We start from the raw sequence: 23963 nt of genomic DNA, 5'->3' as shown, positions 1-23963 counted from the left end.
AGCTCATACTTCTGGAACTCTGTGTGCTTTATGAAAAAATTATTATTCTGTAGAGGAGTTCTCAACATTTAAGTATCTTGGATTTCTTTTAAGGGTTTTTGCTATGGCTGTTCCTTTTAGTAGGTCTGATCTAGAGCCACTGAAACTAAAGAGGAATTTTCCAGGTGATGGTGCTTTGCACCAGAAAAGCACTTCTCTCTTGCCCCAAAAGCATATAGTACATAGGAGTAATTAAATGGATGCAAGTTCATAAAAGCACCTGTGCAGAGAAGACACATGCCCTGCTGTTTATTCCTACCCTATGAATTACATATATATGTAATTTGTTGTAAAATTGTAATCAATTCCTTTCTTTTTTACAAAATACAGATTTCATCCAAGTATTTCCAGCCCTTTCCCCATCCTTGTGAAAAGCATTCTCTCTGTGAATTCTTTGATTTATAGTCCAGAATTCCCACTGAAGCACCCTTAGAAATCTCAGCCAGGACAGTTGCAAAGGAATCAAGAGGCAGTCCCTCTGGTAATCATATCCCATAAATTTAGGGATTTACCGGTTGATCCTAGTATTTTTAACTCTATTTAGAAACTTAGTGGCAGCTGCTATAGACCCAGAAATATTGGTGTAATAATATTTTTGTCATGATGCTGCTTTGAAAATTGATCATAGAATTGTTCTTCAGCTTGAGTTTCCCAGGGGTATTAAGATAAAGTGTAATACAGCTAAGTAATCTTAAAGTGATAGAAATAGGGATTACTCTGTCAGGGATTACTTCTGTAAGAGAGGGTCACACTCTTTTCACCAGATACAGATGAGAATACTGATAATAAATCTGACTGAGAAAAGCTTTAGCATACTTTTGTTTTATCTAAGCAGTAGAGTTCAGCTGACATCTTTCCAAGCTAATGAGGCCATCATATAGGACATTTCTGTGATGTTTGTGCAGCACTAGAGAATCTAGCCCTGTCTTTAGCTGGTGTAAATCGGCTCTGTTATCTCCTCACTAAATTGGCAAGTACTGTCATTCCTAAAGCCTCCAATAGCTTCAGGAATCAAGCTGCCATCCCTAACTTTGTATGTCTGCTTCAGGACAAAATGAAAGTGCTTCTTTTAATGCTTGGAAATCTCCCATCCTCACCCTGCTCATTATTACAATGTCTTGAAATTCAGCCAGAATGCTTAAGTAACTGAAGAATAATCTCCAGAGATTAAGAGATCTGCAACAAAAACAATAGGCAAGTGATCCCTAGCGTAGGGGGCTTTGTGATTCTTCTTTTGCATATATAAATCCATAGCAGCTTCACAGAAGTTACAGCAGCAGAAGAATAGAATGACAAGAACATCCATCCCTACAATTATTGCTAATTACATCTTTAAAAAGGAGAATTTTTCCAGTGTAAAATGGGGAATTTGAAAGTGGATGGGAAGGCTAGTATTAGTTTTCTCACAAAAGGCTCATCTTTCCTGCTACCTGTTGATCTGCTTTAGCATCAGTTTTCGTGATGGTTTTCCTTTTTACCTTACTGACCTAAGCTCATCCCATACGGAAAAAAGATTTGGGGGTTAGTCTTTTTACTAGACCTCTGTAAAGGCTAGAAATGATGCACACGCTTATAAATTTGCATGGCAAACAGACTTTTCTTCCTTATAGACTGAAAGCTTCTTTACCTGTTTGATTCATTACAAGTTTAACATACAGATCCAGAGATATCTGTACTGCCTCTATGGACAGGCAATTGGTTTTCCCTTTCTTGGCAGTCAGTCATTTCACTGTTGTTCAGACACGTAGATCACTTTTAAGTGGCACTGCAATTATAACATTTTCTTCTCTTCCCTCTTCTTAGCTTCCATGTTTGCTTCCCTCATCTTCTAAAGTCTGGTAATTCCTTGCTTTTGTTTTAAGCAGCCCAGCCCAAAGCAGCCTCCTTTCCATAACCTCTTTCTTCCCTGAACTGACAGATATTTTTCCCCCTTTGGATCTTTTCCAGTATTCATTTTCTGTCTGTCATGGCTTTCAGTCAGTCCACCAGACAAATCCTCACTCACTGTGCTCCCAAAAACTTGGCTTTTGATCCAGTGTTCATCCATTTAACCTCTGGGCTTCCAGCCCTGTAACTTGGAAGATATAGAAATAAAGAAAGCACAAGTAAGACTAATCCTTGAAATGGACTAGGTAATTCTCCTTTCTATTCTCCCTCAAGGCAAACACATTGACATTTTGAGTTAAGTTAAATTCTAGCTATATAAAAAGAGACTGAAGCTTACCTATAAAGTTTCTAATGGCTAGCACTGAGAGTCTCTCAGAGGGCAAAAACTGGGGCAGAACTTGCTGCACATTCATAGCAAATTTATCTGGGTAACGGCAGGGAAATCATTCTTCTTGTATATAAGCAAATATTGCTGTGCTCAAGCACTCTGAGGAAAGCTATTAATCCTGGGCCTGATCCATCTTGTGTAAATAAAAAAATCCCCAGAAGTCAGAGGAGTTACAAAAATGCATTAAAAAAATCTTTAATTATTACTAAGGCCAGGAATCCTGTTATTAAAATAGTGACTAAGGCTCTGCCTTGCCACACATTTGGCATTTCTCAACTTACTAACATGAGGAGCAACGTGATCTAGCAGGCAGAACACAGAAATAAGAGCTGGGAGGCCTTGACTCTGTTCCTTCCTGTGGCAGTGACATATTAGGTGACAATGAGCAGATAATTTTACATTTGTAAGCCTACACTTCCCCTTTCACCTTTGGTCTTGTTGGTCTGTAAATTCTTTGTTTTCAACAGGGCCTACTCAGCATCGTCATAATGTAATAACAAACCGACCCTTGCAAAGATTAATTCTAAAAGAAAATTAAATGGGATTTACAAGTATTGAGGTTACTTAAGAATCATGGAAATAACATATCAAGATAGTGTTTATCAGCATTGAGATGGCATAACTCGAGAGCACTGAGGTTGTTTTATGACCCCAAGATTCACTTGTCACCAACAGTCACAATGTTTTCTTAGAATGACAAGAGATCAGTCTATCTAACTTGCAATTAGAGATTAAAAAAAACCAGCTTGACGAAAAGATCTGACCTTATTAAAAAAATTAACACTGTGACACAAAGCAAACAAAGTGCATTTTCAGTTTAATTAAAATGCCACAATTACAGTATAAATAATCGTGTTTTATTAATCGTCAGCATTCAAGCTCGAGAGCGGGGCAATACTAATGATAATTAAGTTGCTGGTGCTGAGTGTGGTGCCTTAATAATTACATAGTAGTTAATATAGAATGCTAGCTAAAACTATGAAGTTCTGCATAGCAATTATGTTATCTAAGGCTGCTAATTAGTTATGTTAATTTAGGTTTACTTTCATTTCCTGTGTAGAATGGGCTTGTTAAACTGCAAGTCTCCATTGTCACTTCTGCCATATGCAACAAAACTGGCATTCTTTCCCTTTCCATGGAAGTTTACACAACGATGTTTCACATCATCAGAGTGGTCTGTAACGGAGACATATCCTACAGAATCTTACACTGTATTTGTTAGTTATTTGTCTGGCATGTGCAGGTAGCAGCACGTTTATGACTCAGGATGCTTAATCATGACAAGGATGCTTCTGATTGTTAATGTCAAGGTGGAGTTCACATTTTAAAGTCATTCTTCTTAGTCCTTTTTTTTACAGACAGAAAAAAGGTGTTTTAAGGGGTATGAAGAGAATGAGGATAAGAAATTAAGCTGATCCAGAGACAGAGCAGAAGCAGAATAAAAAAGTCATAGGTAATTCCTGCTTGCAGTCATAATATAGAGGACTGTGTTGTAAGGTTGGGGCTTCTGAGTCAGGATATGGGCAAGGGGCTGTGAAGCCTGAAATGCCAAATCAGTTGAGCTGAATGTAATGTAAAGTAGACATTGCAAATAGCTTGAGTGTACAAGGTCTCAAAGGTAAAAAGGAACTGAGAAAATTCCCTGCAAGGGAAAGTTAACTGGTCAAAAGGGCCAAATTGTCAGTTTAAAATCCTCCAGAAACATAGAAAACAAATGGAGGAAGATTAGTGAGTGCTTTCCCTGTGTCTGCAAGGAATGGATGTCAGAAAAAGGAAGACAGAGGTACAGTCCTCTTTTAGATACACCTCGAGTGTCTGGAAGTCAGTAACCTAATGTTCCTCTCTCCTTTGGGGCATTTCTTCTTTATACCCTCCAATTAGGTTGTTGCAGATAGCCATAAAATCTCTTTGCCTTCTCTTCCTAAGACTAAGAAAAGGCATATAGCTTTTTACATACGACTAAAAAAAGCCATATAGTGTATATATACATATGCACTGAGATCCACAAAGGCATTTGGGCAACTTGTTTGACTCAATCACCTAAATGCCTTTATGCATTATGGCCTGATTTCTGAACACCAAACAATCTCCTCTTTGTTTCCTAGAGAAGTAAGTTGATTTGCCCCTTCTGTGGAGTAGCTTGCACCCACTGGAGACAAAACCTTCTTTGCCTGCTTCCTTATATTGTGAGGATAACTTTCTAACTAATGTTAAAACTTGTTGCTCTGAGCTTGTTTGAAGAGGCATTGTGGCTATGGGGAATCTCCAGAGATGATGGAACAAAAGAGAAGAATGCCTCCCTCTTCACTCAGTCTTTAAGCATGCAGGAGCTATTTTTAATATTGCAAATTAATACATATGGGAAAACAAATCCTCTCAGTAATAGAGAGTCAGCAGCATTTGAGAATGAAAGATGCAGAGAAGCAAGGCTGGCAGCTCTAAGGGCTTTGTTGCCCCAGGCAAGCAGCAAATCTCCAGTATGGCATCACCTATACATCTTCAGGCCCTAATGTTTTGCTGCACTTGCTAGCCCCATTGATAGGGCTGGCCTTGCATAGAAGTTATACATCAGGATTCTCAGTGACACTTTTTATCCCAGAACTAGCAGTTCCTCACAGCTCAAAGCCCTGTTTATTAGACGTTGAAGGTGTGGCTGCTTTTACTTATTTTTTTTTCCTTGGTTACTTTTTAAGATTCTGATCTAGGCCTGAAGTTCATAATTTGTGAATGCGTATTTTCATAAAATATCTGATTGAGGACCAGATTCCGCTCCAATTCCTCCTATATAATATGATTCAAAAGTGTTACATGGGAATGGATTAATTTAGTTCTACATAGGGATTTCAGAGCCTCGTTATGAACTTTGGAGTCTACATGGGAAGTCATCAGGGCGACAAAATGATGGTTTTTATCTTCCTCAGAAAGCTACTTGAGTGAAAACGTGAAACTCAATTCTGCCGTTATTTTCCTAGATTTGTTTCTAACCTTGTTTTCCACAAAAGCAAAATTGTTTTTCAAGGAGAAAACACTATTCAGAGAGTCAGACTTCTGCTTTCTGTGAAGAACTTTGCACAGTTATCCATAACTCTAGAGGTATTGAGACCACTCATTCAAGCTGCTGAGAAACTTTTATTACTCCAGTTTTACAGAACACACAGCTATCAAGACAGACTAAAAACTCACATATGCTCTTCAGAAAACACACCTTGCACATAGCCGGTAACATCCCTTGTAGTATCACAAAGAATTTTGTGAACATAAGCCAATTGTATAACCCCAAGATGGGTATCTGAACTGCAAATTCACAAGCAAGGAAACCAAGACCCACAAGGTTTAAGTAACTTGGTTAACAGGAAGTTTGTGGTTAACAGACAGACTCTAGCAATCTTTACCTGAAGCTCCTCATGCCCTAATTACTGGGCAGCACTTCTGAAGGCATTCTCTCCTGAAGCCCTGCTTCTTTACAACCACTCTCCTGGCTGTCTGCTGCAGACCATCCAGTCCCTGTCTGAGTTTGTTTGGCTAGTTTCATTGACTGTTGCAGCATCAGCAGAGGCAGTTCATCAATTTGTTCTGCATGTACAAGCAGGAGAGTCTCTTTTAGGAACCTGTCCCATCACTTGGTAGCTGCATGTGTACCATCATAGATACAAGCACTTCTGTCCAGGAAATTTTGAGGTGAGCCACTACCTCAGAGTGGGAGCTTTGTCTAGGAAGCAGAAATGCAAAACACTCCGAGGGCTGAACTGCCCCTGATGAGCCATTTCCAAATGCTTTTTATATACTACAGGGTAGGAGCAATTAGCAAAGTTCAGCTGATGTGCAGCAAGGTCATGCCTGGCTTGTTTCAGTATCTTCAGCCCTGAAGTCCCAGCAGAGCATGCACTGGGCCATTTTGAAAATTTGAGCTTTTGTCTGAAGACAGGTCAGCCTGCATCTGCTTCCCCTTCAAATCTCCCCTGAAATACAGACATCTGGACTTTTCCAAAGGCAGGGAAGGCAATTTGGCATGCAGCTCCAAATGTTCCTCAAAATTTTCCCCACAGCCCCTTAGAAATACAGACCCCTGTGCTCATGCTGTTCTCTATGTGCTGAAATAAGTAGAATTACACCACTGTAAGATAGAAATGAGGAGAGGAAATGGGCCCGTGAGAGGCCCTTCTGGATAGCAATGGTGCAAATGAAGCCGTTAATCATCACACTGTATGGTGATGAGACACTGCTGCCAGGCTAATAAATACTCTGATCCAGCATGGTATGGATGCACAACCAGATGTGTTCTTGTCTGCAGAGGCAGCAGAGGGATTTCAAGGTCTGCAGTGGGTCTGCTGGAGACAGAGGAATTATTAACAGTGTTAGCAATTTGAATAGTTAAATTGATGAGGGGCTCAGGGAAAATGTCAGTAAATTAGAAATCATTAGAGACATTTTGAAAAGCATTAAGGTTGAATTTTGTTAACGGACGTGTTTACTACAACGATGGCTGAACACTTAGAAATTAAAAGGCATTTTGTAATATCACTTGACTGAAAGAACAAGGGCATACATATGTCTGTAAGTACACACACACATTCAAAACACAGGCAAGCTTTTAAAAGAGAGAAGTTTCAGACAAACAAAATTAGGGCAAGAATTTAAACAGGATGAGAAGTTGAAATAGAAGCTTTTAATTGCTTCCTGATTTCTTGGGTCAAGTATTGAATATGATAAAAGGGAAAGCAGAACAAGATTTCCTATTTGTTTTTCCCTCCTGCTGTTCTGTGAATGGAAGTGGCGAACCACTGAGAAGGGGGATAGGGGATACAGGGATCTGGAGAGAGGAGGGAAAGAAAAGACTTCTCAAGACTTTCTATTCTCATGCATGCAAAATTTGAAATATTGTAAAACTATTTTAAGAGAAATGTACTGCTGTATTGTCTGAATGTCATAAATACTTCTTTTTACCATAATCTGCAGAAGTCATCCATCTCTATAACATTTTCTAACCTCTCAACTAGCACAAAGTTAATTTGGTGCTTAGCAGTCCAAAGCAAGGGAAGAACGGAATTAACTTAGGGACAAATCTTCATTTCCTTCCTTCCTTCACCAACTTCCTTTTGACATGAACAGTAATTTTCTTGAATAAGAAATGAGTTTAGAACATATAAAGCCTTTATGATTTCACTTGTTATGGAGTGTTTCCATATTCATGTTATTCAACATGGCATTTGTCTCTTGTGAGTTTTATTCTTCCCTCCCACCAAACCTTATGAATGCTCCCTTAAATACAGCAGGCCCAGTTTGGCTCTGGTGTAACTCTCTGGCTTACCAACTTCCTTTTAAATAGAAAATTAGAATTTGGAACTTCTACTAATACAAATAGATTAATTAATGTTGAATATAGATATTTCTTTCCCAGTTTTATGACCAGCCACTGTAGTCCAAGGAGTATCTTCTTTTGGTTTTGAAGGCTGAACCTTTTTATCCTACTCATATTGCAATATTCCCACATAGTTGTCTACACTAGTTTGTCTTTCTCTCCTGCACCTATATACAACACAGGCAGGGAGGCTGCACTTCTGAAACTGCCACATGGAGTCTTCAAGAGGAAGTCTGAAGCCACATGAAGTGACATCAGCAGGTTTTTTCAGTGATTATCACTCTCTTTTGTCTCCCCTGGGTTTTGTGCTGCTGGTGGAGTACTGCTTTAGTGACGGTTAGCTATGATGAATGAATCATGTATGGGTTAAAATAAGTTGGGACATAACCTTATGTCCTCCTAACAAGGTTTTCCTTCTGTAGAAATTCATTGCACATTTCTGAATCTCCTCTCTTCCCCCACCCTTTTTGCTCCTTAGTGAAGCAGGTGTGTTTTAAAGGGACTTCTTCAAAGATATTTTAATAGAAATGAGTTGCTCTACATGCAGAGCTGCTGCTTGTCCCAGACTTATTAAAAACAGTAAGGACTTTGCACACTGAAAAGAAGGCTAACAAGCTGAAACTTTACAATGCAAAACATACCACAATCTTTCTTGCCCCTATTGCCTTTTCTTCCCCCATTTTCCCTGCAAGATTAGTGGATGCTCCCATACAAGAGACATTTAAAAAGGGCAGTTTTTTGAGGCCACTTGGAATTGCTTTTCTTGATACACCTGATATCCTTACAGAAATCTAATTTGCAGCATGGGGTTTTGTAATTTCATGCTAGAACAGCATAAAATGGAAGAATAACTCATCCAGAAGGAGAGGATTATATAACAGTAGTGAAGGAGAATCAGCAGAGACAGTGAAGATCCTTTGGAAAGTTGCTGGTTCTGCAGTGCCACGCACCTGCTAATTGGTTTCAAACAACAGTGAGATACATTGCCAACAAGCAGAAGAAAAGAGGGGGAGGACAAAAGCTTAGTATTAATACAGCTCACCTAAATTCATTCAGACAAAAAGGTATATTGCAGCTGAATAAAATCTTCCTGTAATGCTCAGGCTTCATCTCATGAATACCTGCTTTCCCTTCTCCTTTCCTTTTCTTTTCCATAATATTACAAAATGGGGTGTGTGTGTGTGTGTGTGTGTGTGTGGAATAAAATTGAAGTATCTTTGTCACTGGTGCACTTCAGCCACTGAGAATGAAGAGGAGACATTTGGCATGGGGACGTGCACAGCCTGTTACAAGTCATGTCAAAGAGGAGTTCAGTTGAGTGCTGGGAGGGGCACAACACATCACATCAAGGATTTGGCATGAATGTGTGCTGAGTTAATGGAAACTGTGGACTTTATCCCAGAGAGAACACTCATTATCAAAGCAAAAGAACTCCTGACAGACACAATAAAGAAACTTGGAAGGTTGATGAGCTGGATTGGAAAACCTCATTAATTCTTCCAACTCATGGATGCCCTAAAGGTGCCACAGGTCTCCACAGGTCTCCACTGGACAATAGGGTAGACGGTTCTATACAGCCCACTTTGCTGCTCCAGGTATTGGAGTATGTGAAGGTAGGACTCGCCTACCCTTTTTCTTTATTTTAAATCCAGTATGAATTCTCCATGCTGCTGCTAATGGTACAGGGATTTTTCCTATATTGATCTATCCACCATGATTTCCACATTTGCCTCCTAAATGGTTACCGTTATCTAAGAATCTTGTATACAGTTCAGCTGGAATTGCTCTAACATGCAGTATTTTTTATCTATCAGAAATGTACTTCTTATTATATCATCTGTCGAGATGCCTTTAAAATTTCTTAATTTTCATGATACTACATAATGCTATGTCATCTAAATAAGGGGGTCACTTCACTGTTCATTACAGTCCTCTGAACATTCATTCATTAAATATACCAAGAGCATCAGAGCTAGCATGGTCAGCTGTTTTGAAAATGATATATTTCTGCTCACTGTTTAACTCTTAACTAATTTCTAATGAAGGCATTTTACCCTAAAGCTCTTAATTTTCTCACTAAGACCTGATTATTTTTTTTTATCACAACATCTTGCAGTGGGAGCAGGCAGTTGAAAACCATGGGATTGTGCAGTCAGCACCGTTGAGCAGGCTGGCAGCTTTCAGAGCGCAGCAGCGTCATGCCAATTTAGCCATGCTTTCTCCTTCCAACATGCAAACCTCTCTGGTTAATAAATTATCTTTGAGAAATGAAAACTTACACAATCAAAGATGGCATCTTAAAGAAAAAGTAGCAGTGCTGGATACTGAAAATCAGAATTTACTGAAAGAAAGTGAAGTTTTGAAGGATGGGACAGGCAATTGCAGACCAGTGCAAGCCGTGTGAGGACATCTGTAGCAGACCTACAGAGAGAAGTAGATAATGCTAGGAGCATACTGAAAGATAGAGAAAACAAAATCAAACAATTAGAACTGCAGGATAAAAACTTGGATGAAATAAGTAAACAAAAGAAGGCAGAGATCATGGAAATGCCCTGCCAGATTTCTCAGTATAGGAATAATAAAATGTGTCAAAAGATAGATACGTTAGACATGAATATGTTTGGAAATGAGAGTGGTTTGGACTGCAGTGATAGAACAAGGGGTAACGGGTTCAAACTAAAACAGGGGAAGTTCAGGTTATATATAAGGAAGAAGTTCTTCACTGTGAGGGCGGTGGCGCTGTAACAGGTTGGCGAAAGAAGTGGTAAATGCTCCATCCCTGGCAGTGTTCAAAGCCAGGCTGGACGCAGCCTTGGGCAACACAGTCTAGTGCGAGGTGTCCCTGCCCATGGCACGGGGGTTGAAACTAGATGATCTTAAGGCCCTTTCCAACCCGAACCCTTCTATGATTTGATGATTCTATGAATGCTTGCAAATCAGGCAGGAATTGAAGGAGAAACTGTATGAGCACGAGAAGCAGTGAGCTCATCAGTTAAAGAACATATTAGGAGAATCTCAGAAGATCAGAGAAGTTCAGAGGAATTGCATTATGCATGTGAAAGGACAACTGGAAGAATTAGCTGGAGAAGCTGCACTTTGGCAATAGTGAATGCAAACAAATCCTGGGTGAGCTCCTCCTCACTGGATAAGTCTGCTGAAGCCAAACTTCTGAAGGACTCTCTCCCGTTGCTTAAAACCCAAAATTTATTCTGTTATATTTGGAATATCTTAAAGCGCTTACTGTTAGCAGCAGTTTGCTTTGCACTTCTCAATTTTATCAGCAACTATTTTATCAGTCACAACTATTGTTTAGTTAGTATATTTTATATATTGGTGAAATCTTGTACCCGTTCTTCACTCATAAAAATGAAGGACTATTACGATTTTAAAAATAGCTATAAAGGCTCTTCAGAGCTGTCCACATCAATTTAGTAATTTGCTCACACAGTGCTCCTCACACCACCCCACCAGTGAGTAGGCTGGGGGTGCACAGGGACTTGGGAAGGGGTGCAGCTTGGACAGCTGACCCCAGCTGACCAAAGGGATAGTCCATACAATATGATCATAGAATCATAGAATAGTTAGGATTGGAAAGGACCTTAATATCATCAAGTTCCAACCCCCCTGCCATGGGCAGGGACACCTCACACTAAACCATGTCACCCAGGGCTCTGTCCAACCTGGCTTTGAACACCACCAGGGATGGAACATTTACAACTTCCTTGGGCAACCCATTCCAGTGCCTCACCACCCTAACAGAAAAGAACTTCTTCCTTATACCCAATCTAAACCTCCTCTGTTTAAGTTTGAACCCATTACCCCTTGTCCTATCACTACAGTCCCTGATAAAGAGTCCCTCCCCAGCATCCCTATAGGCCCCCTTCAGGTACTGGAAGGCTGCTATGAGGTCTCCACGCAGCCTTCTCTTCTCCAGGCTGAACAATCCCAACTTCCTCAGCCTGTCTTCATACGGGAGGTGCTCCAGTCCCCTGATCATCCTCGTGGCCCTCCTCTGGACTTGTTCCAACAGTTCCATGTCCTTTTTATGTTGAGGACACCAGAACTGCACACAATACTCCAGGTGAGGACTCACAAGAGCAGAGTAGGGGGCAGGATCACCTCCATCAACCTGCTGGTCACGCTCCTTTTGATGCAGCCCAGGATACGGTTGGCTTTCTGGGCTGCAAGTGCACACTGCTGGCTCATGTTCATTTTCTCATCGACCAACACCCCCAAGTCCTTCTCCGCAGGGCTGCTCTGAATCTCTTCTCTGCCCAACCTGCAGCTGTGCTTGGGATTGCTCCGACCCAGGTGTAGGACCTTGCACTTGTCATGGTTGAACTTCATAAGGCTGGCATCAGCCCACCTCACAAGCGAGTCAAGGTCCCTCTGGATGGCATCCCTTCCCTTCAGCGTATCAACCGAACCACACAGCTTGGTGTCATCGGCAAACTTGCTGAGGGTGCACTCAATCCCAGTGTCCATGTCACCGACAAAGATGTTAAACAAGACCAGTCCCAACACTGATCCCTGAGGGACACCACTCATTACTGGTCTCCAGCTGGACATTGAGCCATTGACCACAACTCTTTGCATGCGGCCATCCAGCCAGTTTTTTATCCACCAAGTGGTCCATCTACCAAGTTGGTGTCTCTCCAATTTAGAGACAAGGACGTCATTTGGGACAGTATCGAACGCTTTGCACAAGTCCAGGTTGACGACATCAACTGCTCTAGCCCTGTCCATCAGTTCTGTAGCCCCATCATAGAAGGCCACCAAATTGGTCAGGCAGGATTTCCCCTTAGTGAAGCCATGATGTTACGCTCAGCATATAAAGCTGGGGAGCAGAGATTAGCATGGGCTGCCATTGTTCAGAGACTGGCTGGGCACTGGTTGGTTGGTGGTGAGCAAGTATTTTCTATTGCATCATTTGTTTTTCTTGGATTTCTTTTTTTTGTAATGGGGTTCCCCCTCCCCCCCTCCCCCCCCCCCTTGTTGTTTGTACTCCCCTCCTCTGCTCTTTTTTTAAATAATTAAACTCTGTTTATCTCAATGCACAAGTTTTCCCACTTCCACCCTTCTCATTCTACTCCTAATCCTGTTGGGGAGGAGGGGGAGAAAGTGAGTGAGCAGCTCTGTGCTGCTGAGCTGCCTACCAGAGTTAAACCATGACACCCTGTGTATTAATACATGAGTTCATGTGGGTTTGTTTTAGAAATCAAGTAAACTTTAGGTTCTGAACATAGTTTTTCTCTCTTTTTTTTCTTTTAATTAGATTGTTAACTTTGGATCTATTTTATAATAAATAGTTGCACATAGTAAAAACCCAACAGAGAACTCACTGCCTCAGGCAAAGGAGACAAATTTGCAGTTTGTGCTAATCTGCCTGAAAGTGGGCAATACATAGTACTTGATCCTTGAAACCACTTCTGTACTAGACTGCCAGCTTCTATATTTTTTCACCTATGGGTCACATTGCAGTTTATCTTTTCTTCAGACTTTGAGTGTGAAGAGTGTGAAGGAATTTAATGATGTGGAAAGGTTTAGTATGTTAGTTGAGGTTGGTTAAGAAGGGATTTCATTAGTGGACATTAATTCAGGCATTGTGTTATTTACATTTGGCTGAAATCTTTTGTTTATGCATCTAGAGACAACAGGCACAGGAACTTTTAAACTACAAATAAATATATGCATGCCATTTTGTGGATGGCAAGTTAAATCCTAAGGACCAACATGGCAGCTGGCCAACTGGTAATCATGCTGAGCCTTCAGAATTATCCCTGACATTTATGCACAAAGCAGGTAGATGAGGCTGGCCAGGCAGGAGCTAGCAAACAAAAAGTACAGTGAACAAACATGATACAGGGGGGGGAATTTTAGACTGTGAAGGGAAAGCTGTGATTCCAGGGCATAATTTTCACTGTAGCTTGTAGCAGTGGCAGTGGAGAAAAATTCCAGACATGAAAAGCTTAGAACAACCCCTTAATCTCCTTCGTGCCTGTCCTGTGTGACAAGTCACCCTTTGAAATCAGAAGAGATACAGTCTAGGAAAGGAAAGTCTGAGCATAAAGAGACTGGGCAATGCTTAGAGGTAAGGTGAAGTCAGAACAAAGAAGGTTTCTACTTGAGATGCTGCACTGTGACTCAGAGGAACTAAATTTTCTTCCTGCATCCTTCCTCCTTTTCCTCTGGCAAGTCACTTAATCGCTCCAAATCTCAGTTCCCCAACTGAATAATGAGGCAGTAATATTAAACAGTGTGTTTCTTTTCATACATGAGAGCGTTTGTTTGTTTGTTTGCTTAAAACTGGAATAATTTTACAGACTCTGGGAGGAAATGGTAAGAGAAATAGTTGAAAGAGCAAAATGGAGGGGACAAAAGAGAAGGAGTTGTGGCAAAGGCTGAGGGTAGGAATCTTTTACCCTTGATCAACAAGATCAGACATAACAATTTATGAACACATAAAAATAGTTTAGTCAGAGAAAATGCCTAGTACAATTAGGACCCAAACTAAATAGAGACATTTAAGTACTGTTGTTATTGGATAATACTAATAATGAGAGGTGAGCTGCCTGTAAGGTGTTATTTCTGTGAAGATAGCCTGAACTGTATTAGCTGGCAATTCATTGACAATTGCAGCTGTGCAAAGCCAGACTTATGTTACTCAAGTCTTGTTGCCCAGCACCACAGGGAAAGCTATGAGAAAAACAGATGTTCACTGGGGTCAAAGTTAAAAAGGAAACATGTAACAAAAAAGGGTTTCAGAAATATGACCTGAGAGGAGTGACAGAAGATAATGCTGCAGTGGGGTAGATAGCTTTGTTGCCCTCATTTTTCAGCAGATCTCAGCTAGCTTCAGCTGCTGTCCTGTATGCGTAACACACATGAAATCTGAGGCTGGCTTACATAAAACTTCAGAGGCTTCTGTAGGAGCCAACAGCAGCATTACAGCTTGCAAATGTATTTACAGTATAATATTGTTACTTCACATAACATAAATGTGATGAATTCTGCATGGAGAGAAAACAAATCTGTCTTTGATAAACTGTTTTACTAGCATTTTTTACACACCATACGAAAATAAGGCTTTTCTGTTAAACCAGGGATAAAGAAGCAGAATGAGGCAAAAATATCACATATGCAACACTGTCCTTTCTACAATTTGCAGTCTTTACGAATGACATAGAGAAGGCTGAGATAATCCTATGATGTTTCTGTGTTTCCCATGTTTATTTCTGGAAAAATAACAAAACTGTGTGCTTGGTTATCATACATATACACATAAAAAAGCAAAGTCATATTTTTAATTCACATGTTTTTCATGTTCTAAATATAGCTGTAGGTCTGAATCCCTGCTGGGGAATTCTGTACAATTACAGTCAGGTGACACCACCTTTGCACCTTCCATTTTTCTAAGTCTTTTTCCCGTCTTTCAGAAGATAGAAAGGAATTAAGTACACTTGCTAAATACTGGGTTTATCATTTCTTCCTGCAAATTCCATTATGTAGATTTCATATTACACTAAGTGCTGAAGACCTTGGCCAAAATGACCTTTTGTGCTAAACAGTCTATGCATGTTTATTGACACAGAGATCCTGCCCTTGAGCATGCAGAATTGTGACAGGCAATAGGTGTGTTAATACCAACTTGTTTGGGAGTGGAGAGGCAGTGTGGTGAGATCAAATTACTTACTGAGATCAGAGTGCTATGGAAACTAAGCTTAGATCTTCAGGAAGTCTAACAAGATGAATATTACTCTTGTGTTCAAAGCAATTAGCTTGAAACACAAGACCAATACCTCATTAGAAGTCTCCCTTGTAGAGAGAAAATTAATTTTCTTCTTCACTCAGACACTTGTGTGACAGAACATTCAGGTGATACCTTACATGGTGACACCTAATGATCAGTGAAGAGGAGTCATTAAATGCTTGAAATACTCAGCTACAGATGTAGACTCATCCAGTCCAGATGTTTGAGAACTGAAGCCACAGATGAGTATCTAATTGCTTTTCCTCAGCACTGCCTCTAGTACCCTAACAATTTTGAGGTTGTTCGAAGAAACCTGATAAAAAGTTGTGGTATGTGCTGCATTTTTGGAGGTGCTGCACTCCTGCAGCTCCTGTTAACTTCCCTGAGGCTGAGGGTAAGGCAACTCTGCAGAGAAGCAAAATCACTGTCCCTGCTTGAACAGAGCTCCAGACCCTCTTTGTGCATCACTGCTGACTTCAAAGGAGGCTGAGGATCTGACCACAAAGAAAACAGCTAGTACATACACAAATTGTTTCATTGCAGGCACCAAATGTATTTCTGTGCAACTTACCCTGTTCCCCATAACCTGTCACATTCAGCAAGAAAAGTTCTGGAGAAAAGATGGATATAGCAAATCAGGCTATTGTATTAATTTGAAAATAATCTTTTCCACAGGGAATACAGGCTAGGGACTTTTAAGAAGATGGGACTTCAGAGCTGACAAGTGTATCTAGCGTGTCAATGTGGTAATGAATTTAGTTCTGCACTGTTTGGAAAACAGCAAATTTCCTTGCAAAGTTTGTGATTAAACATCTAACAGAAAATAATGATTTCCTTGCAGGCACTTAGGCACCAAATAAAAAGACACAGAGGGAGAGCCAACCAGAGGAAGAACCTGCTAAATATCACTACTGAAAGCCACTATTATAATAGAGTCCTCATAATAGTCACTGTTAATTATAAAAACTAATATCTATAACCTTGAAGTACCCAGTGGGAGAAAGTATGACATTTAAGTCACAGAATTCCTTCTCCCTTCAATCCTTTTACACACACACACACAAAAAGTACTTATTTTGTAAGAAACATCAGTTGGAGAGAGAAGATAAGACTATTGATTTGCATGTGTTATCTTGTTATTGAGAAGGAACAACAAATTAGTTAAATTACACAGGAGAAAGGAGATTTTGCTGCATATAAGCAAAGATTTCTATAATGAAATTGCATAAGCAGAAGAACAATGTTTGTTTACCTGGGGATGGAGTGGGACAGCAAGTATTTCTGCACATTACTGTGAGTGTGGGGAAATGTACCTTACCTGAGCCAGTGGGAAATGTTTATTATGTTGAGCAAAGAGTCACACTTGTGCTACTTGTGCCTACACAAAATACTAGATAAAATGCAAAACATATGAGCAAATTGAGTATGAGATATTTGGAAGAAATCTGGGGGGTGGGGAGGGATGGGGGGGAGGCTATCCTTAACTTCTTGAAGGAAGTGGTTGCTTCTTTCTGTGCCATTTCACTCTTCTTTTTCATAATTTCTCTCCTTCTATGTCTTAATTTATATTTTGGTGAGGGGAAATCTGGGGAGTGGACAAAACCAATTCCTTCATTTTGTTTTTTTTCTCCTTCATATTTATTTTATTTTCTGAGAAAAAAATAAAGAGGAGAGGAAAGAAGACGGAGAGAGCAGAGGAAAAGAGAGGAATGGAGGGGAAAGGAGAAGAGTGAAAAGAAGAGAGGAGAGGAGAGGAAAAAGCAAAGGGAAGAGAGGGAAAGGAAAAGGGAAAGTGAAAGGGAAAGAAGGGAAAAGGAAGGGAAAAGGGAAAGGAAAAGAAGGTGAAAGGGAAAGGGAAAGGGAAAGAAGGGAAAAGGAAGGGGAAGGGAAAGTAAAGTGGTAAGGGAAAGAGAAAGAGAATGGGAAAGGGAAAGGAAAACGGAAAGGGAAAGAGGGGAAAAGGGAAAGGGAACGTGAAATCAGTTTGCTGTGTCTATTGTGGACAGGACAGAAACATTTTGCTGTCACAACTGCTTATCTCTACTGAAGTGCTGTCTGGAAATTCACGTTACCCAAATATCACTAAATACAGTCTTTGCATGACTAGCATTCTCCTGGTGCATTAAAAATACACCTAAGAAATACAAGTTGGGAAAAGCATGGCAGAACTGAAGAAAAGGAGAAAAATTCCTCCTCATGATTGTAGATTGCTTTCCTCTGAAGCAGCTGCTGTGTTGAAACTGTTTTCAAAAAACCTTCCCCTCACCTCTATGCTGAATGAACCTACAGAAAAACCTGGCACAAGCCTGATTTGAAATGAAGTAACTCCCATTTTGGAGTGGACTGTGTGATGAAGATACAGTTATAAAATAAATAATGATTCAGCTCTAAGTTTCAATTTTGTCCTATTAAGTTGCTCAACCAGGTGTTGAAGCCAATAGAATTTGCTTTACCTCTGCTGGAAGGCTATTTTGAGTACAGCGTGACTGGAGAACAGCCACTTATTAGCTGCTCGGCAGTGCTCTTGGCTTTTCTGCTAGAATCCCCCGCAATTGCTCAAACAACACTTTTGCCAATACTCATCTAGCTCAATCAGTAGCTATAACGCTGGAGTATGAAATTACGTGGTGGTTGCAATGGTAGGTAAGTTGCCTGCTGTTTAACATCTCTGTTTCATGGCCTGGTATCGGCAGGGATGTAACGCTGATTTTGAGCTCCAGTTTGTATTTAATTATTTCTCTTCAGTCTATCCAATTGAATTCCTTCATAGTTTCCATGCAGTATGCATCCTGGCTGAAATTCCTGGGTGATGTTACTGGGTGCTGTTACAGAGTTGCCATGTCATGATGAGGGATGTAATCTTTCTGCATCCCAACTGGACTGCAAGAATTAATTAAAGTTTGCAGTGTACTGTGAGTACCTTGCATGCTATTGAAATGGAAATTATTGTTTGTTACAGCCAGTCTGAATGCCATCTGGGATTTCCGTGTTATTGTTTCAACTGTGTTGTACATCACCAAGAATGTACCATGAATGGAGGATTAGCATTGCACTCTGTTGTTGTGTGGTCAGTGCTATGTCCAGCACCTGTATAAGACCACATAGATCCTGAGAAGCTGTGCTTGGCATGCTAGGACTCCAAGGTCTTTTTTGTAGCATGAAGCATGAAACATCCCTTTCCTTTTTCTGCATTTTCACTCCAGCATGGGCCAGATCCACAGAGCAGTGGATCCCTTTGGCCTTTTTCATTCTCACCCTTGCCTGCTCTTAACTTCAAGTCAGCTTTGGGAGACTGCATAAGAAATTGCCTTGAAATTGGGCTCTGCATTTTGCAAAACATGCTGTTTCTCTTTGTCATGTTAAGTCCTATGAGGACATGGTGAAAAGGGCTGACCTTGCCTGAGACCCAAGCCGGGGATGTAAAGCAATGCAGAGCCATCCCACAATATACTTGTATGCTTGTAACAGCTACAAAACTTAACACTGTTTTGCTAGTTCACTGTGAGATCCTTCTGCAATTTCTGCAGTGCCAGGTGAATATCTGTGAACTAAAAAATTACAGCCATGATTTGTTACTCTGCTTTTATGCATCAGCTTTAGTTCAGCTAAGAGTGCATTTTAAAACACATCCCTGTGTCTTCACTGTCTTTGTAAGCCACAATAACAAACAAGGTTCAAATGACTGTGGGAACTCCCCCAGTATTATGACAGATACTCATTACTGACAGAAAAAAAAATGCACAAAATGGAACCACCCAATTCACTTGTGAGCTATCCCTGGGAAAAAGATCAGCTAAGAGTTTGAAGTTCACATCCTAACTGCAGGATTCTATTATTTATCTTACCTAAATAAATTGAGAGGCTTGAACATCCTAAAAGAGCACTATTTTTAAAGAGGTATAAATGTCGTCTCCTTACCACACTAATCACTGCTGTTTACATTTTTGTAGATCTGACAGATTTCAGCTTTAGATCCCAATGCTGAGTGCTAAATAAATACCTAGCAAAACCTAGACACTATCCCACTGAGCATTATGTTCCCTCACTCTCCCCACAGCATCAGTCTCCTCAACCTTCGAAGTGGCCCTTCTGGTTTTGGGGACAAGCACAAAATCAATTTGGCATGAATTCTGCTGTAACTGCTTCTCACTGAGGACAGCACCATGTGCATTTCTCTCCCATCCCCCCCGCCATGAGATACTAGTTTCCGGTTTTATGAGGAAAAGCATAGGTGCTTTCAGATTCTGAAGCCAGACAGAATGATACTTATTTGATAATTTTCAAGCAACCATGCTATGTGGATGCATATTTGTTTGTCTCTACCCATCTCCAACCTGCTGTCCAATTTCAATCCATTTTTATTCAGGGATATTAAGCTCTTAGAAAATTCATAAAAACAAGCAACTGATTACAGAAAATAAACAGTATTAGCGACCCTTCCAGGCAAAGGTTTCAGCAAAGGTAATAGTCATTTGTGGCATTTGGCCTGGATAATGGGGAAACAGCATGGAGAACTCAGAAACATGCGTTGCCTCTTACCCAGCTAGTACCTGGGAGAAAGGAAACGAGGTTATAAAAAATACTAAGAGAAAGCTCCAGGAGAAATTTCAAGGAATATGTGGCTTATGACAAATCTACAGGAAGCAAAGTTAAATAGAAAAACATAGGAGATGACCAGAGCATCAAAGCAAAAGTGAGGATGGAGAGGATATGCAAAAGGGGAAGATGCATTTAGGAATGAACAAATGGGGCAAGGGGAAAAAGGGGAAAATCGGGATAGGGGAAATTCTGGGAGGGACAGATAAAGAACTGGGGAGAACAGAGAAGAGACTGGGAATCAGAATGAATGAACGATAGAAGAGAAAGTGATGTCTAAACTTTTATTACAAGATAAACACAATTTATTGTCATTATAGCTTCTTTAATTACCTCTCAACCTTTTTTTAATGATGCCCATATGTTGCAAATAACAGGGTTTTATGACTTTAGTTCTCTCACCTTTCCCATGGCTTACATTCCCACTTTAATTGCTACAGATGCTCCGCGTAATGTTTTTGAAGCAGTGGTTCCTATTCGTGGTGATGCCCGGACTCAGGGAAACAGAACTTGTCCCTCCCGGCCGAAGGCTACTTGCTGTTCTTGTGGATGTCCAGCAGATGGCAAAGCCGGCATTTTTGTGGAGTTTCCAGGACACCTTCAAATAATTTACCCTAGAGAGACTGGGGGTTTATTTAACAACAAATCCTTTACGGCATAGATTAAAAATAAATGATCAGGTGCCATGTGGATTTCCTGGGAATAACAATAAAACAGGAAAATAAAAGATGCAGTTAGACAATGGGGGTGCTGTCAGGAAGGTACAACATTCACTCTAGTCATCATGTGTCTCTGCATGAGGAAAACAAATCCCAAGAATCTCTGTTAATGTTACCACTTTTCTCTGTTGATAGAAATTTTATAGAGTCAATAACGTTTTCCGATGTCTGATCTCTTTGAAATTGTTGTGACTAGACCAGGTCTTAGAATGAAATCCACAGTAAGTGAAACAAACTTCCCAACTCATGTGGTTATACAAATAAGAATAGCAATGAGACTTCTTAAGACTCTTCCCTCTAATCTGCCCTCATGATGTAAAGATTGTAGTGATGGAGATAAGCACTGATCTTCTTATGCTACCTCTATGGCATTTTCTTACTGTTTTAACCGTATTGGCTCAGGAAACATACATCACTTAATCATTGAAACTCTGTTGCACATATATAAGGAAAATGAATTTTCTGAAAGAGGCCACATCAGGATAGCATCTTTTATAAACTAATGTAACTGTATCAGTACAGAAGCCTTGTGCAGATAGCCATGTATCTGCCATTATGAAGTGCTGGATGTTCTTAATCACTTAGCTTAATTTCCACTGCATCATTGCATTGCCCCTTCATGTAGAGCACTATCTTTGCTGAAAGGCGTATACAAGAGGCAATGAAAAAATCTAAGCCCTTTAGCATCCTCCAAGAAACTTAACCCCTTCTCCCTACAAACTACCCATCTCTATGTCAACAGTTTATAGCCTTAAACAAAAAAACTAAAAAAGAAAAAAAAAGTTTTTTTTCTATATAAATAAAAAAAAAATCCATGTCTTTTGAGGTTTGATTTCTTTTCTAGTGTCAGGAAGAAGGGAAGGGTGATTTGCTGCTTTAATGGTTTTGTAGGTTGACCTGAATTCTGCTTACAGCAGAGGAACTGTTGATAGGGTTAAGAGAGAATGTGACAGCTTTTCTCTTCAGCTGGCTGGTTGACTTTCAGCTGGCATCAACTCTATTCATTCAATGGGTCCCAATCAATTATATCCTGTAGTACTCATTTTCCTGAGTATCAAGATACATGGAAAAAGATGAGGCTGTTCCCACTGCCAGGAGTTAGGGTAGCATGGAAAAAAAAAAGCTGGTGCTATATTTGGAGCATTCCTAATTGCACTGTTCTATTTCCAGCTGCCAAAAGCTGCGCTAGAATTTTAATTAAGGGCTAAATTAGTGCAGCAAATCCTAACAACAGGAAACAGTTATGTTATTTAAATAGGCTTTGAAATTGTCAGATTTTATCTCAGAATAAAAATGAGATAATAATGTTCATCACTCGGATGAACATTAAAGCTGCTTTTGTTCATCTGGAGAGGGCAGCGCTTGCTCAGCAAGCTGAAAAAGGTCAGAGTCTCCACTTTGGAAAACCACTAACAGCAGGCCAGCCGTCCGGAGGCCAGGCCGGAGAAGGCAGAGAGCCATTCCTTACCCACATGGCATTCTCCGGCAGAAAACAGTGGGAAGCGCTCCAGAAACCGCTCAGCACAACCTCTCCCACCCCCTCCTTGTGCGCGATGAGGCCGGCTTCCCCCAAGCCGCCGAGAAAGCTCCCTCCCGCCATAACATGGCGGACCCGCCGCTTAGGCCTCTCCACAGCACCCCCTAGCGACGACAGAGCCCCCGCAGCGCTCCTTCCCGTTGCTGTGGTCTCACAGCAGAAGAGCGCATGCGCAGAAGTGGCTCTGCGAGTCCCGCTCCCTCCCCTCCCACTGAGTCCTTAGACGCATGCGCAAAGGGGGGAGGGGGAGAAGGGCGAAGAGGGGGGTGGTAGCTCGGTTCCGGTCCCGCTTCTTGCGGCGCATGCGTACGGCTCAGCTCTGGAAGGCGCCAGAAGGGGCGGGGGAGGAATGCGCTGCTGCGGGCACGGCCGGTGCTGGGGGCGGGGTTGTGGTCAGCTGACTGGGGAGCGTCGCGCTGCGTGACGGTTGGCCGCAGCCGCCGGAGCGGTAACGGTAGTGGTAGAAGCTGTGGTAGTGGCGGCGGTCTGGCGGGGCGCAACGAAGAATCTGGGCCCGAGCAAGGAGCCATGGCGACCACAGTCACTACTCAGCGCGGCCCGGTGAGTGCAGCCGCAGGGGCCTCTGGAGGTTGTCTGCTGTTATTTCCTGCCCCTGCAACGCACTGGGTGGTGGGGCTGCCCGGGACCCTTCTTGGCTTCGGTTTCTGTCCCTTTCCCCCTCGGCCCGGCTCCTGCTAGTGGGCCTTGGCGCGAGGGTGACTCACCCTTCCTGACTGTCTCCCTTCCCCCGCTCACGGCCGGTGGCAGAGGGAGAGAGGACAGCACAGACCTCTTTTCTCCAGGCTGTCGTTATGCGGGGAGGGGCCAGGGAAGAAAATTTCCCTCTTCTCCCGGTTCTTCGCCTTGCGGAAAGGGGAGGGCAGAGCCCCTCTTAGCTGCGTGTAGGACTTGAAGAGGCTATTCCACCCGTTCTTTGTCTAACGGCCTTTCAAAGGGGCGAACGGCTTAAGTTAAATCAAAGCTTCCTTCTCTTTGAAGTAGGGCTTGCTGTTTTCGTGGTTCGGCTGGCGGATTCAGGTAGCTGTCTCTGGAATTGTCACCTGAAAGCTGGAGCGTGAAGCGTGCCTGGAAGGCATATTGAGGCATGTTTGTTGCGGGGTGTGGAGCTAAGCAGCCTTAAAACCACATTAACAATCTTCTGGAGTTAGCGTAGGTAGTTTATTGGGAATGTGTTGTCTAGTTTTGCCCTAGAATAATCTTTCCCAGCACGGGGATGTTCTGTTGTGTGGTGTGTAACATCCACTCTCTGCTGTCCTGTCTGTTCCTTCTGCCTGGAAGTACCTGGCAGTAACTGATGATGTGTCGTTGCTCTTGCAGGTGAAGTAAGATTTTTCTTAAACAATTCAAACTCCTATATTTTATTTCCTAGAAGCAGCTGCTTTTGTGTGTGTGTGTCTATGGAGCCTTGATGAAAGACCAGAGGAGTGAATTATTAAATTGCTAATCTTGAAAAACTGCATCGCTGTCTACTGCTATCTCATGGCATTAATATTACATGTTCATTAATTTAATTCCTTAAAATGCCTTATTTTTTGGTCTCCCAGAATAGATTCCTTTTACAATGGATTGTAATGATGTTTCTCTTGTTGGAATAAAAGGTGGTTTGTTGTTTTTTTGGTTTTTTTTTTTTTTTTTTTTTTTTTGTCATCTCTTGGTGGTATCATGAA

General features: G+C 41.3%; 1 protein-coding gene across 1 annotated transcript in view; it reads left to right on the top strand.

Annotated features, from left to right (window-relative positions):
* Window positions 1-22591: 22591 nt before the first annotated feature.
* The window catches only part of TOLLIP (toll interacting protein), a 28840-nt gene continuing 27468 nt past the window's right edge, over window positions 22592-23963 (top strand). The window contains exon 1 of the mRNA XM_065682700.1: window positions 22592-22836. Coding sequence (XP_065538772.1) covers window positions 22804-22836 — 33 coding nt within the window. The 5' untranslated portion in view covers window positions 22592-22803. The remainder of the gene's footprint in view (window positions 22837-23963) is intronic.

The sequence above is a fragment of the Lathamus discolor genome, chromosome 6, assembly GCF_037157495.1.
Source record: "Lathamus discolor isolate bLatDis1 chromosome 6, bLatDis1.hap1, whole genome shotgun sequence".
NCBI classification, from domain to species: domain Eukaryota; kingdom Metazoa; phylum Chordata; class Aves; order Psittaciformes; family Psittacidae; genus Lathamus; species Lathamus discolor.
Note: the sequence above shows the minus strand (reverse complement) of the source record. Positions and strands in the feature narration are given on the sequence as shown.